The 12,639-nt window shown below is 41.6% G+C and overlaps 1 protein-coding gene across 1 annotated transcript in view; it reads left to right on the top strand.

The window, feature by feature from the left end:
- The window catches only part of DENND1B (DENN domain containing 1B), a 300,147-nt gene that overhangs the window by 229,940 nt on the left and 57,568 nt on the right, over window positions 1-12,639 (top strand). Inside the window, exon 14 of the mRNA XM_019530566.1 lies at window positions 1,228-1,353. Coding sequence (XP_019386111.1) covers window positions 1,228-1,353 — 126 coding nt within the window. The remainder of the gene's footprint in view (window positions 1-1,227; window positions 1,354-12,639) is intronic.

The raw sequence follows: 12,639 nt of genomic DNA on the forward strand, positions 1-12,639 counted from the left end.
AACCAACAGTGTGCCCTTGTTGCCAAAAAGGCTAATGGCATACTGGGCTGCATTTGTAGGATTGTTGCTGACAGGTCAAGGGAAATGATTCTTCCCCTCTATTCAGCACTGGTGAGGCCACATGTGGAGTACTGTGTTCAGTTTTGGGCCCCCCACTACAGAAAGGATGCAAACAACTTAGAGAGAGTCCAGTGGAAGGCAGTGACAATGGTGAGGGGGCTGAGGTACATGACTTAGGAGGACAGTCTGAGGGGACTGGGCTTATTTAGTTTATAGAAGAAAAGAATGAGAAAGGATTTAATAAAGGCCTTCACCTACCTGAAGAGGGGCTCAAAGGAGGATATAGCTAAACTGTTCTCAGTGGAGCAACCGTCTCAAGTTGCAGCAAGGGAAGTTTAGGTTAAATATAAGGAAAAACTTTCCCACTAGGAGGGTAGTAAAACACTGAAAGAGGTTACGCAGAGAAGTTATGGACTTTCCATCCTTTGAGGTTTTTCAAAGCCTTGTCTGGGATGTTCCAGTTGGGGCTGGTCCTGCTTTGAGAAGGATTGGACTAGGTCCCTTCCAACCCTAATTTTTTACGATTCTATGATGCTAAAATAAAGATGGTGTCTTTCTTACTGTAGGTGCCTCATTCTTTCATATAAGCGTGGGTTTTTCTATTCATATGTTTTATTGCTTGGGACAATTCTGAAGATTGTGTTAATATAGAATTTACACAGGCCTTCTTCAGCTGGTAAACAGTGGTGGCAACTGCTCACAGGATGGATAAAAATGATGTACACTAATAACCTGACATAAAAAACCCCTTCAAAATGAGTGGTAAGTGAGCATTAAATGCCCTTAAAAATAACCCTTCACAGTATAAATGAAAAATGCCTAACTGGCTGCATCATAGACGAGTAGACACGTTAGCATCACAAAAATGTGCAGAAAAGTTTCTCACAAGCAGTTTACTGTAAAATAATTAAAGCTTATTTATGTCAAGAGGCCTTGGGAAAAAAGAGAGCATAAACCAATTTGCATTAGCACTTTACCATCATCCCCTGCTTTCATTTCAATTAACAGACCAGCAGGTGCTTTTTGCAGTTAGAAAGATAAGCTATCAAGGAAGAGGATGAATTTTTGGCTGACCTGTAGACACTGTGGTTTGCCTGCTGATTGGGTTCATGCCTCGCTGTACCAATTTCTAAGGTGTTAATTTAACTGTTCCTTTCTGTCATGCAGGTCTCGGCCTTGAAAAATAAACTGAAGAAGCAGTCTACAGCAACGGGTGATGGAGTAGCTAGGGCCTTTCTTAGGGCACAGGCAGTGCTGTTTGGATCCTACAGAGATGCACTAAGATACAAACCTGTAAGCTTCTTATTTTATCTTTTTTCTTTGATTCATCACAGCAAAAACTTACAGTCTCTACAAATAAGCTTAAATGTGTAGTCTTAAGGGTTTCAAAAAACCCCACAAACTTTATAAAATGGGTATATAGGTGCCTTTGCCTTTCATATCTTGAAGGCTTGAATAATCTCTTTTATGTAACCACAGGTATTTGTTCATGGGCAAACTGCTTTTGTATTTGTCACAGGCCAGTTGGGCACTGTGAGTATATCAATTTAGTTGCAGACTGACTGAGCACCGCAACTTTATTAGCCACTGGGCTTTTTGGTTCGGGATCGAGAAGGTGATGTTGGAAGGGAAAGAAATGACACGTTTCAGTTATAAAAAGGAATGAATTTTACTTATGACAACAAAAGATATAGTTTGCATATATAATAGTTAATAAAAAGGTTAAGCTAATAAGCAGACAACATAACAATACAGATTAAAATTGACAGTGATTATAAAACAGATAAAGAAATTAACCAAGAGTTCCCACTTGGTTAGTAACTTATCGATAGTCCCTCGGTTAGAAGATGCATGTCAAGTTGAATCAGTGAAGTCAGACGTCTCTGAACTGGGCTGCTCGAAAGATATTGGTGGAAGCCCCTCAGTCAGGATCTGGTCCTCACTCTCACAGGGAGTAAGAGAGATCTGTGGCGTATGGGACAGCAGTGTCCCTTGTGTTCCGTCCTTCCCGAGGGTTACTCTGACGTGTGTGTTCTTTTATATTCTAATTACGCTAATATTTAGTTATATAGCCATTCATAATATTGCTTTATAGCTGTTATCCTATGGGGTTAAAAGGTGTTAGAAATTATTATAATAAGTTACTGCCCAAGCTTGGGTTTATCCAATAAGCAAATTGCAACACAACATCTTCAGGTTTAAAATTAACATTACCCCACCTAAATCCAGCCCCTTCAAAACTCTCTGAGTATGCTTTTTTGAGATGTCCTTTCTTGAAATGTACTGGATAAGCTGGGCAGTTGAATCCAGTTTTTATCGTCATCAAGGCTAAATTCTGAGCAAGAAAAAACTATTAGGTCAGCTAATTTCACAGCTATAGCTTTGTCTTTGAGGCCTAATCAGTTCCACAAACAGTTGCAAGTTACATTTGCGGGTTACAAAAATACAAGCTTCATATTAGACACAAGTTCCAAATGCCTCCAAGAAGCACATATATATTGCTTATTAATTTCTTTGGTTCTGGTCATCAGGTATTTGTTCATGGGCAAACTGCTTTTGTATTTGCATCACTCTTTACAACTAAAATTTGACCAATGATTAAACCCCTGCCTCCCCACCTAGTACTTTTATGCTTCATTTCTGCCTAATGGTCTAGAAGAGTTAATGTTAGGGATGAGGCTGGTACACCTCTGAAGGCTAGCATCCACCTAGTGGAACTATTTACGTTTGACAGGTAAATGTATCCAGTGCGCCTGTGACCTGTGATGCATCTTCCTTTTGTTTGATTAATAGGGCTGAAAGTCTGTCCTGGCAGAGTTCAAAATGAAAGTTTCTGAAGTTCAGATGGAACCTAACAGGCTAAAAGTATGCAAGAATATTGGTCCTTTCAGACTTGTTAATGCCACAACACAGATGCTTACCCTGTTGGTGAGGGTGGAGGTTAATATTTATCAAAAGCCACTGCTTTTATACCTGCACTTAGATGTATGGAGTAGGTTCGTAAAATAATTTGCTCCAGAATATTTATCTTGAGACACCATTAGTGATTCGTTGTTGGCTGGGTTTCTCTGGTAGTATCCAAATCCAATCTTTTTGCAATTTTTGTCTATGTTCAGATTTCCTGATCATCTGAATTCTGCTCTGGTTAACACAGTTGTCAGTTATTTTACGTTGGATCCTATGGTGACAATAAATCAATAAATCTTAGATTTTCTTTTTTATTCCTAGATGACAGTCTGATAGGAGGATAGGATAGACATTCTCGTTGATTTGTGAGGCTTGTTCTTGGAAAAAAATATTTGTGAAATGCAGTGATGAGTGCCTCCGTGCAGTTCAAACATCTTTTATATAGGCTGCCTTTTCTGTGTTGTTATTTCACGTACTTACCTGTAACCATCTCTAAATGGTGGGAGTTTTGATTTAGATGAAGGACAACCAATTCAATTCAGTCCATATAAGACTAAAATGATGTTAATAGAAGGAGGTAGGAAGTGACATATGGCATATTTTCAGTAGGTGACATAGGGCAGTTATGCAATTGAGGAATCATAATGGAGTTACAGTTTGCGTAAGAATCTAGTTACATTCGCTTTCCACAATGGTTATGGCCAGTTTCAAGATATGTAGAGTCCATGGCAGGAATTGTGGCAGCATTTCAAACCTTAATCACCTTCATTTTCCTGAAAAGCTTTCTCCATTGCAACCACCTCCAAATAGATTGTTGTAATCCGTTTCAAGTGATTTCACAGAGTCTGTTTGGAAGCTAGAATAATAGCAGAATGGAATTTTCTTGAAATAAGGATGAGCGACTCTTCAGAGCCAACTCTTTTGCGACCTGCCTTGGCTGCTGGTAAGACAACAAGTTCAATTAAGTGTCTTAGGCCCTTGATAGACATTACATTGTATACACTTGATATACATATCAAGTGTTTTCAGCCCTTAATATACAAACAATGAAACATACAGGCTGTTTTAGCATGACAAACAGTAATCATCCACATGTTCATCCTGTGTGTCATGCTGAAAAAGTGGCTGATGACAAAAATGGTGGATCTACTACAAGAAACAACAATAAACTTTTGTTTCAGGAAGCTTTTCCACCATAAATTTAATGTGTATACTGGTCTCTCCAACCCTCAGTATCCAACAATGCTCTACTCTCCCTTCCTCCTTCCAAGGGTGAGAGACAGAAGAAGGATGGCTGTCACCCTAATAGCATGCCCAGCTGGTGAGCTGGTAGGGAGCCCTTGTTGGTAGTTCTATCAGCCATTGCTGCTGGGCCTGCAGTGACAGCAGAGGCTGATCAATCAGCCCTTGCCAGCTGATGCTGCAGCAGAGGTAGCAACATTTCTGCCGTAGAGCACCAGCAGTTGTCAGTACTGTAGTGGCAGTGAGGGTAGTGGGAGTACAGTTACAGTACTGGAACTAAAACAGTTTAAAATTCCTGGTGCTTCAAAGAGCAGTAGAAGTGCCAGTTGTTGCTAGAGCACAGTGGTGCTTTGGTAGCAGTGGTGGCTGCAGCTACAGTAAGGTTTAATTGGATGACAGAGACCATCACTGTTGCTGCTGGCAGCTAGGGTGAACTGGCTACAGTGGTGGCAAGGGCTCATAGGGTGGTGTCTACTGACCAATCAGCTGTTTCCCATATGAGTGGCTTGTAGGCAGCCCCATCAGTTGTTACAGCAGCAACAGCTGATTGGGCAAATCCACCGTTGAGCTTGTCCATTGACTGACAGGCTTCCCTGGAGTGGGGTGAGGGGGCTAAAGAACAGCTCTCTAACCCACTGAATGGAGACCATACCTTTGTGTTGACTCTGTTGCACTTTGGTCAGTGAGTTGTGCATGTGTGCACTTCCCTTGCAAAGAAAGATATATTTTTTTTTGTATTTTTTTAGTTGGTGTAATAAAAAGCATAGTCTGTGAACCAAGAATTCTAGCGTATTGCACTTCCATTTATCAGCTTTTTGTAATGCTGCAATCTTTGTAGCACTATAAAAATGTGCCTCTGGGGCCTTAATCTACACCTGGTGCATATGAGCAGGACAATATTGCTGAGGCTTCATGGGCAGAAATGTCCTCATCTTCTAACCTGAATTTCAGTCTGGGGTTGAGCAGGCAGGTCATTTTTGGTTCAAATGTCAGTGGAGTCTTTAGGATTCCCCGTTCAGATCACTTCCTCTTTAAAAAAAAACATGCATGCACACATTCACACACTCTTCTTTCACTGGATCAATAATAAAAATCACTATTGGTCAACAGTTGTTACATTCATTTCTGAGATTCCAAAATTTTTCATTTTGCTGAGACTAGCATGTAACAGTGTGGAATTTCTGTTAGCAGATATTTCCATAGTGACCTCTGGATTAGCTTGTCTTTTCTGGATTATTTTCTTTCACATTTTGTTTCCTCTTGTCTGTTTTAACTGCTTTGGTCATATATAAAAGAAAATTTTTGTGATTCACTATGGGCAGCTGGTGTACTTAGGGTGTATCATTTTAGAATTTCTCTGGAGATAGCAGCCTGCTGATGAACGTCATTGTGTCTCAGATTGTCATAGGCCAGTCAAAAAATAAGGAATAAAATTCAGAAAAGATTATTGTATCTAAAATGTAATAATGATATCAAATATTATACCCTGTTCATACTAATTTGGTGTCCTTGGACATCCAGAAGTTAGTGTTTCGCCACATTTTTATGTTATGTTATGTTATGTTATGTTATGTTTATGTCTATGTTATAAAATAAAATGCTGTACACAGCATCTTTTGTCAAATTACATTTTATTTTCAGAGATTCTAATTTGCATACCATATTTATCCAAATCCAAGACAACTCCAAATTTAAGACCGCTCCCCAATAATTAGATTCTGCACAAGGAAAATGTATGCATTTGTTATAATTTGCCATGTATAGACTCTAATTACTGGAGGGTTGTCTTAAATTCATCCCTCATCATTGCTGCAACAGGGCAAGCAGAAGCAGGAAGGAAGATGTGTGGTGTTAGGCATGAAAGCAGTCAAGCAGCCTCTAGGCCTCCCCTGCTGCATGCTCCCTCTCTTCGGGTGCTTGTGCCTCCCAGCTGCTGTGCCCTCCCAGCTCCTGTGCCTGCCCCCTTCTGCCATTTGCCTCACTACCCTCCATGGCTGCTTACACTGAGTTATGGCTGCAGCTCTGGCCCAGGGCATGAAGCATATGTTGGCTCCTTCCCCTGCCTGGCCTAGGGCTAGTGATGGGGCATGAGCTACCACCACTGCAGCCACTGTTGCTGGGCTGGGCAGGGGCTGGAGCTTCCATGCCCACCTTGTACTCAAACCATAGGTGAGAGGCTTTTTCTCCATGTGGAATTGGGGGAAAAAACCTTGTCTTGTATTTGAGTAAATACAGTTATTTGTATCATGATGGCAAAGCTCTTTATCACAGGGTTACCAGGTTGGATTTGACCCACATTAATAGTGGTTAAGTAGGGTTGTGTGACCCAACAGCTTTTCAAAGACCATGAAGTGACATGGCCTCAGTTCTCCCTTTTGTGAACATATATCTACATTACACAAAATCAAATTTCAGATGGCACTAATTGGCACAGTTTGGCATTCTCAGAAGAGATTTGTCCCGTACTGAATGGGTACAGAACCTCTTCCTTCAGATTCTACTGTGATGGGTTATAAAGCAATCACAAAGTATAATCTCTCTTCATTTTTGGCTTCACATAATATTTCATCTTGGAAATGTAAAAAGATAACTTTAAATAAAAAGATTCGCTGCATAATTTTGAAATAATTATGTTATAAATAAAATAATCACATTTTTAGACCCTGCGTTCGTTATGTGGAATATTTTTTTTAAGAATTAGAAAATAGTTATATTAGAGTACACTTTTAAATTGGGGATGCTGTTGCTTGCTTCTCAGTCAATAGCATTATTTAGAGTGGTAAACTTTTCCCAATAACATTGTGTTTTGAATGAGTTCAGTCTGAAACATGGAACAAGTGTTATTAACATTAACATCGAATGAAAGGACATCGTTGGTAGTGTCTGCACACATCCAACACTTCTTTTCACACCACGCATTGTTTATCACACTAAATACTTGTTCCATGGGACTGTGCTTCTGGTAAGCATTTGCTCCATGTTGGAGAAAATTCTCCTTGGTACAGTAATATGTTGTGAACAAAAGCTTGTAGTCATTACAGAAAATTGGAAAACTTAAAAAATAATTGGGCAGAAAATTTGGACTGTTGCATAATAGACAGGATACATATTTGCTTGATAAGCAAAGGAAGGATAAGTGGGTTCTTTATTTGAAGAATAATCTTAAGAAATACAGAAAGGGAGCAGAACTAATTCATTGCTCTCCTTTAATACAGTGCAGCAATGAAATAATATAAAACACCTAGGTAGTTTCCAGTGCAGAAGGGTTATTTCAGTAATATTCATCAGATTGATATATTCTCACTCCCTTAAATGGTACAACTGTGAAACTTAAGATTATTTTCTACCCTTTAGAAATATTTTACTTTTTTGTTGTGTTTCCAGAATTCTGAAAGTGCAGAAGAGAAGAAAATAATAAAACAGATTAACTTCCCTTTATTTCTTTGCAATTTCATAAATGACTATGAAAATAGTTAATGTAATGAAAACTAAGCTTCTTCAATGGGTCACTGGACTATGTTTGCTTTGTACATAACTCCTGTACAAACTGAAATAAAATTAATTCTGACATTTTGGGCCAGACTCCATGCTATAAAACTGATTTAACTAGCTCAGAGAGGAACTCTCAAAAAGGTAATTTTCCAGCAATCTAAAGCTGTATAAAGGCCATTTGGGTGTTTCCCCTTTCAGTTGCCAAGAAAAGAGCCATAGCAGCTATAAACGAAGGTGGCTAAAATGTCACTGTGCCACACCAATCCTCAACTGCAGTTTGGCCCGCTAGGCCGTTTGCAGTTGTTGAGAACTGGAATAGCCCTTAGTTTGCTTTAACTCAGCCTAGGTTTCCATCCCTGCTGAGACTTCAGGGAATTTGAAGGGTGATTTTTAAGACACCTGTGCTGGCATACAAACCCATTTCAGAACAGCTGCAACCCAGGATTAGTCCTCTTCTCAGCCTTCCTTTTCAGATTAGGCATTGTAACATCTGAGCATTTACCAATGAGTAACAGTGATCCCAATTTTGCAACCATCTAAAGAGAATGCAGTCATGTAAATTAAAATGCAATTTACACATCAGTTGCAAAAATTATATTAGTACAATAAGTATAATTTTTAGACCGTTCAATTATATTAGTACAATAAGTATCTTTTTTTTTTAGACTGTTACATTCATTTTGTACATCACCCAGATCTTACCTAAACCAATTTTATAGTACCCATTCATTTGTATTTGCTGTGTGTGTGAAGTTATTGTTGCACCAGCGCCAAGTATGGCCTATGAGATTTCTATAAAAATAACTTCCATTCATTAGGCCAAAAGCAAAGATACGTTGCCTTAGAGCTTCAAGGTATCTTCTCAGCAGTACTAGCGTCCTGGTATAGGCTGAGAGCATCTACTCTTAGGGCTAGTTTTGTATTAAATGTCCTAAGTTTTCACAAGTGATGTCACAAGCTTATCATAACGTAAAGCTTTGTTTGGGTTAATTTCCTTTCTGTTTTAATGGTAAGCATTTCTTCCCCTAAGAGGGAGGTAACTTTAATATCTTTTTCTTTTGCACAACTTAATCTTTGTTGGCTAACTTTTTTTGAAGGAAAGCCAAAACTTTTAGGGTAGAAAATAAATCACAGCTGTTGTTTATATTCTTTAAACTTCTAATGAGATATGTTTTTGAGGAAGATGATTTATTTTTTCATTGTATGTAAAATAGATTTTTTTTCTCCCCACTTTATCATGATGAATTACATTTTTATCACACCAGTGTTTACTTTTCGCCAACATTTTTCACAAATTAGCAAACAGTTTTTCTTCTTTACTTATTTTCTTGATGATGTCAAGTTTTGTCCTTAACATACACATAACTCTACCCCCATTCATTTCAAGCATTCACCCTTTTCTTTGCAAGAATCAGTCTGTTTTCTTATCCACTTCTGCTGTTCTGGACACCGTTTAGAGCAAGCATGCCAGATTGGGCAAGAAGTTTCTATACCATGAGGTAGCTTATTTAGCTGGCTGGTGTTAGCGTCTGTTTAATAATAAAGATTGGTGGTCTTTAATTTTATGTGCAGGATTTCACCAGTGGAGTGTGTAGTCCTCCTTTCTTCTAAGGCAAGAGTTCTCAATCCTTGGGCCATATCTGTCCACCAGCAGTGAGTCATCCAGCCCATGGGACTTCTCAAGGGCCTGTGGGAAACCCTGCAAGCCAGGACCATGCATGCTAGATTGGGCATGCAGAGCGGTACAGGAGCTAATCCTGATGTGTGGGGTCAGGCAGGTGTGGCACAGGGCCCCAGAGTATGATCCCAGTACGTGGGGCTAGAAAGGGGCAACATGGGTTCCTAGAGCCCACTCCCAGCAGGCGGAGGTGGCATGGGGCCCTGGAGCCTGATCCTGGTACATGGAATTCAATCCAGCCTGCAGACCAGCCCTGGACCACTCATCTAGTCCAGGGGCCAAAAGGTTGAGTGCCGCTGTTTTGTGCGCTCTGTAGGCATCAGCAGTCAGGCTTTTTGGTTAGACCTGGTATTGCATACACATTCACTTTCTAGGCACAGGGGAAATATGTGTTTATTGTTTGTTTTAATTAATGTTTCCAAAATTACCTATTATACTTTTGAGGCCAGGAGTCCTTTGCAATGGAAGGTGATTTATCTTTTCTCTCAAAATTTAAGCCTGAGATTAATAAAGGACACAGTTTAAGGCCCTTGTGGAGGAAAAGAAATTAGATTCAGGAATAGCTCATAAGATGGTACTGCTATGCATGGTGCCACCCTACCGCCCAAGTAGGAATTGTAGCTTGAGCATTATACTAAGAGTTATCACTGGCTACAGATCTTGGTCTGGGAGGGTCTTCAGTAGAGTTAATCTGTGACTAGTGCAGGTAGCAGGCCTTTTAGATTTTGCATTAGGTCAGTACAGTAGCTAGAGACCATTAAACTCAACCATTTGTTCGTAAATTTTATAGACACCTGCCCAAGTAGGAACAGCAATAAAGCTCTCTTTTCTTCTTAGTCGTTATCTATTTCTATAACTGCTACGATGTTATTTTAACGTGAGAAACTGGTATTTTCTTCTGGTAATATTAATTATTTTACCGTCTTTAAACACTTGGTGTTTGTTTAATGATACAGAGTTGAGCTGACCCCCTGCTCTCCTAATGTAACCAAGATAGAGGTACTATACATCAAACGTGAATTAAATATGTTAGAGAAGCCTTATGTTAACAATACATAATGTCTGTTACAAACGTAACTTCTTGTTAGATAAAGGAAATGAGTGCAATACTTCTAAAGTAAGGAATTGAAATGTGTGTTTATTGTTCTGAATACATATTTTCAGATTTAGAAGGCAAAATATCACTGCTAATCTAGATTGATTTTACTTTTAATAAGTCATAGATTTAGTTTAATGTTTCATGTTTAACTCAGGTATTCTGTGTGTGTAGAAATAAATTACTTAAAATGTGAATGCAGCTTAGAGAACAGATGCCTGCTGTGTGCGGCAACCCATGAAAGGGGGAAAAAATTCTATAGCAACTGTTGTTAAAAGGATATCTTGTTTGGGCATAGATCGTTTGGTCTGGGTATTAGCTGTCTACTTTTCAGTATGGGATCCCTACTGGGTTTAGATCGAACTTGCTTTGAAAGTACATTGTAGATCAATACTAAAGGGCTATTAGATTGTGCAGTGGTTAAATATCAGTGGAGCATCCATCCAAAATTCAGGGACTGAATTTACTCAATTGTATCTAAAACCAAATCTACATTACAAATATGTTTCAGAAAACCTACTGAGCTATTTTTATTTATATTTAGTAAGTCACTCCAGTATTTGTAATAAAAATACTTCCGAGTCCTTTATGTTTGCAATGATGAAACCATTTGTAAAGAACATCAGGATTACCCCTAAAACAATTTGGTATTAATCAGTGTCATGGGGCACTCCCACGTCCCGCTCCTAAGGAAGCTCAACACCGGAAGGGGGAGAGGTGTAGCAGGGCACTAGGGTGCCTGCTACTGACATTAGGAATAAGGACTGCTGAAGCTCCCTAAGACAGCACAGGTGTTGGTTGCCGGAACAGCCAGGCTGGTCACATGACTAGAAAGGGGCAGGGCCAGGCCTTTATAAACAGCCCAGGCCAGAGCCTAGCAGCAGTTCCCTTCTGGCAGCCTGAGGTGCAGGAGCTCTGCAGGAGAGCCCAGCAGAGCAGAGACGAGCGGTACAGCCTGAGCACCTAAGGGGCCGCACCATGGTGAGGGTGGAGAGAACCCTGACTGAGGCGCCTTTGCAAGAGGGCCAGGTGGGCCTGGATCCTATGTTATAGCCGGTAGGCTTATTCTGAGTTAGAGCCAGCTGGCTGGTAGCTTTGCTTTGCTTTGCTGTTGGGCTGTTTGTATAAAACTGGGGGACCGGGCGAGGCTGTAGGGGTGGAGGAGGCCTCAATGGAGCTCCCCGGTAGAGGGGGAGTTCCTGGTACCACGGAGGTTGCCACATTGTGGGGGTGTCCTGACCCCAGCCCAGTGTGGGCAGCTTCGGGAAGAGCTCGGTGGAGGCAGAAGCCCAGTGGGGCGTAGGCCCAGGAAGGTGGGTCTGAGCTAGTGGGGTATCCCGACCCCAGCCCAGTGGGGGTGATATCAGGATGAGCCCCAATTGGGAACCCCAATTGGGAAGAGCCCCAGTGGGGCATAGGCCCAAGAAGGCGGGTCTGGGGGCCAGGTGAGGCTAAGGCCGCCTGAGCCCCAACCTTGGGAAGCCCGAGTTGGGCATAGAAGGCCCCGGTGTGGGCGGGCGCTTGAAAGGCACGAACACAGGCCCGAGTGTGGGCGAGGAGCGCAAGCGCAGGCCCGAGAGTGGGTGAGGGGTGTGAGGAGCACAAGCACAGGAAGCCCAAATCGGGCATAGAAGGCCCCAGGGAGGGCAAGGGGCGTGGGAAGCATGGCATAGGCCCCAGGGAGGGCGAGGAGCGTGGGAAGCGCGGCATAGGCCCCAGAGAGGGCGAGGCTCGACAGAGTCGAGTGCGTGATTAGAGGCTGGAGAGGACCGAGCGCGCGACTATAAGCCCGGAAAAGGGCGAGAAGGTGAACAGAAGCCTGGGAGGGGCGAGTATATCGGGCGCACATACGGAGGGACCCCAGAGAGAGGGAGTGCGCATATTGAGAGACCCCAGGAAGGGGCGAGCATATGACACAAGAATGTCCGGTACAGCTGGAAGGCTTGGGGTGAGCTAAAGGGGAGGTTGGAAGCACACGTAGCCCATAAGGCTGGGGTGCACCAGGTCGGTACACCCAGGATAGAGGACGGGATGTACTTGGGCACCATGTCCAAGGGGATAATAAGGCAGCCTCCCTTATAGAACTATTTAAGATCAAGACGTGGCGGGCGAGATAGAGGGTGCTGAGTCGCCCTACTTGGCATGGTAGGGGCGCTAGAGGGAT

Source organism: Crocodylus porosus, unplaced genomic scaffold (assembly GCF_001723895.1).
Source record: "Crocodylus porosus isolate Cpor-Errol unplaced genomic scaffold, CroPor_comp1, whole genome shotgun sequence".
Lineage (NCBI taxonomy): Eukaryota > Metazoa > Chordata > Crocodylia > Crocodylidae > Crocodylus > Crocodylus porosus.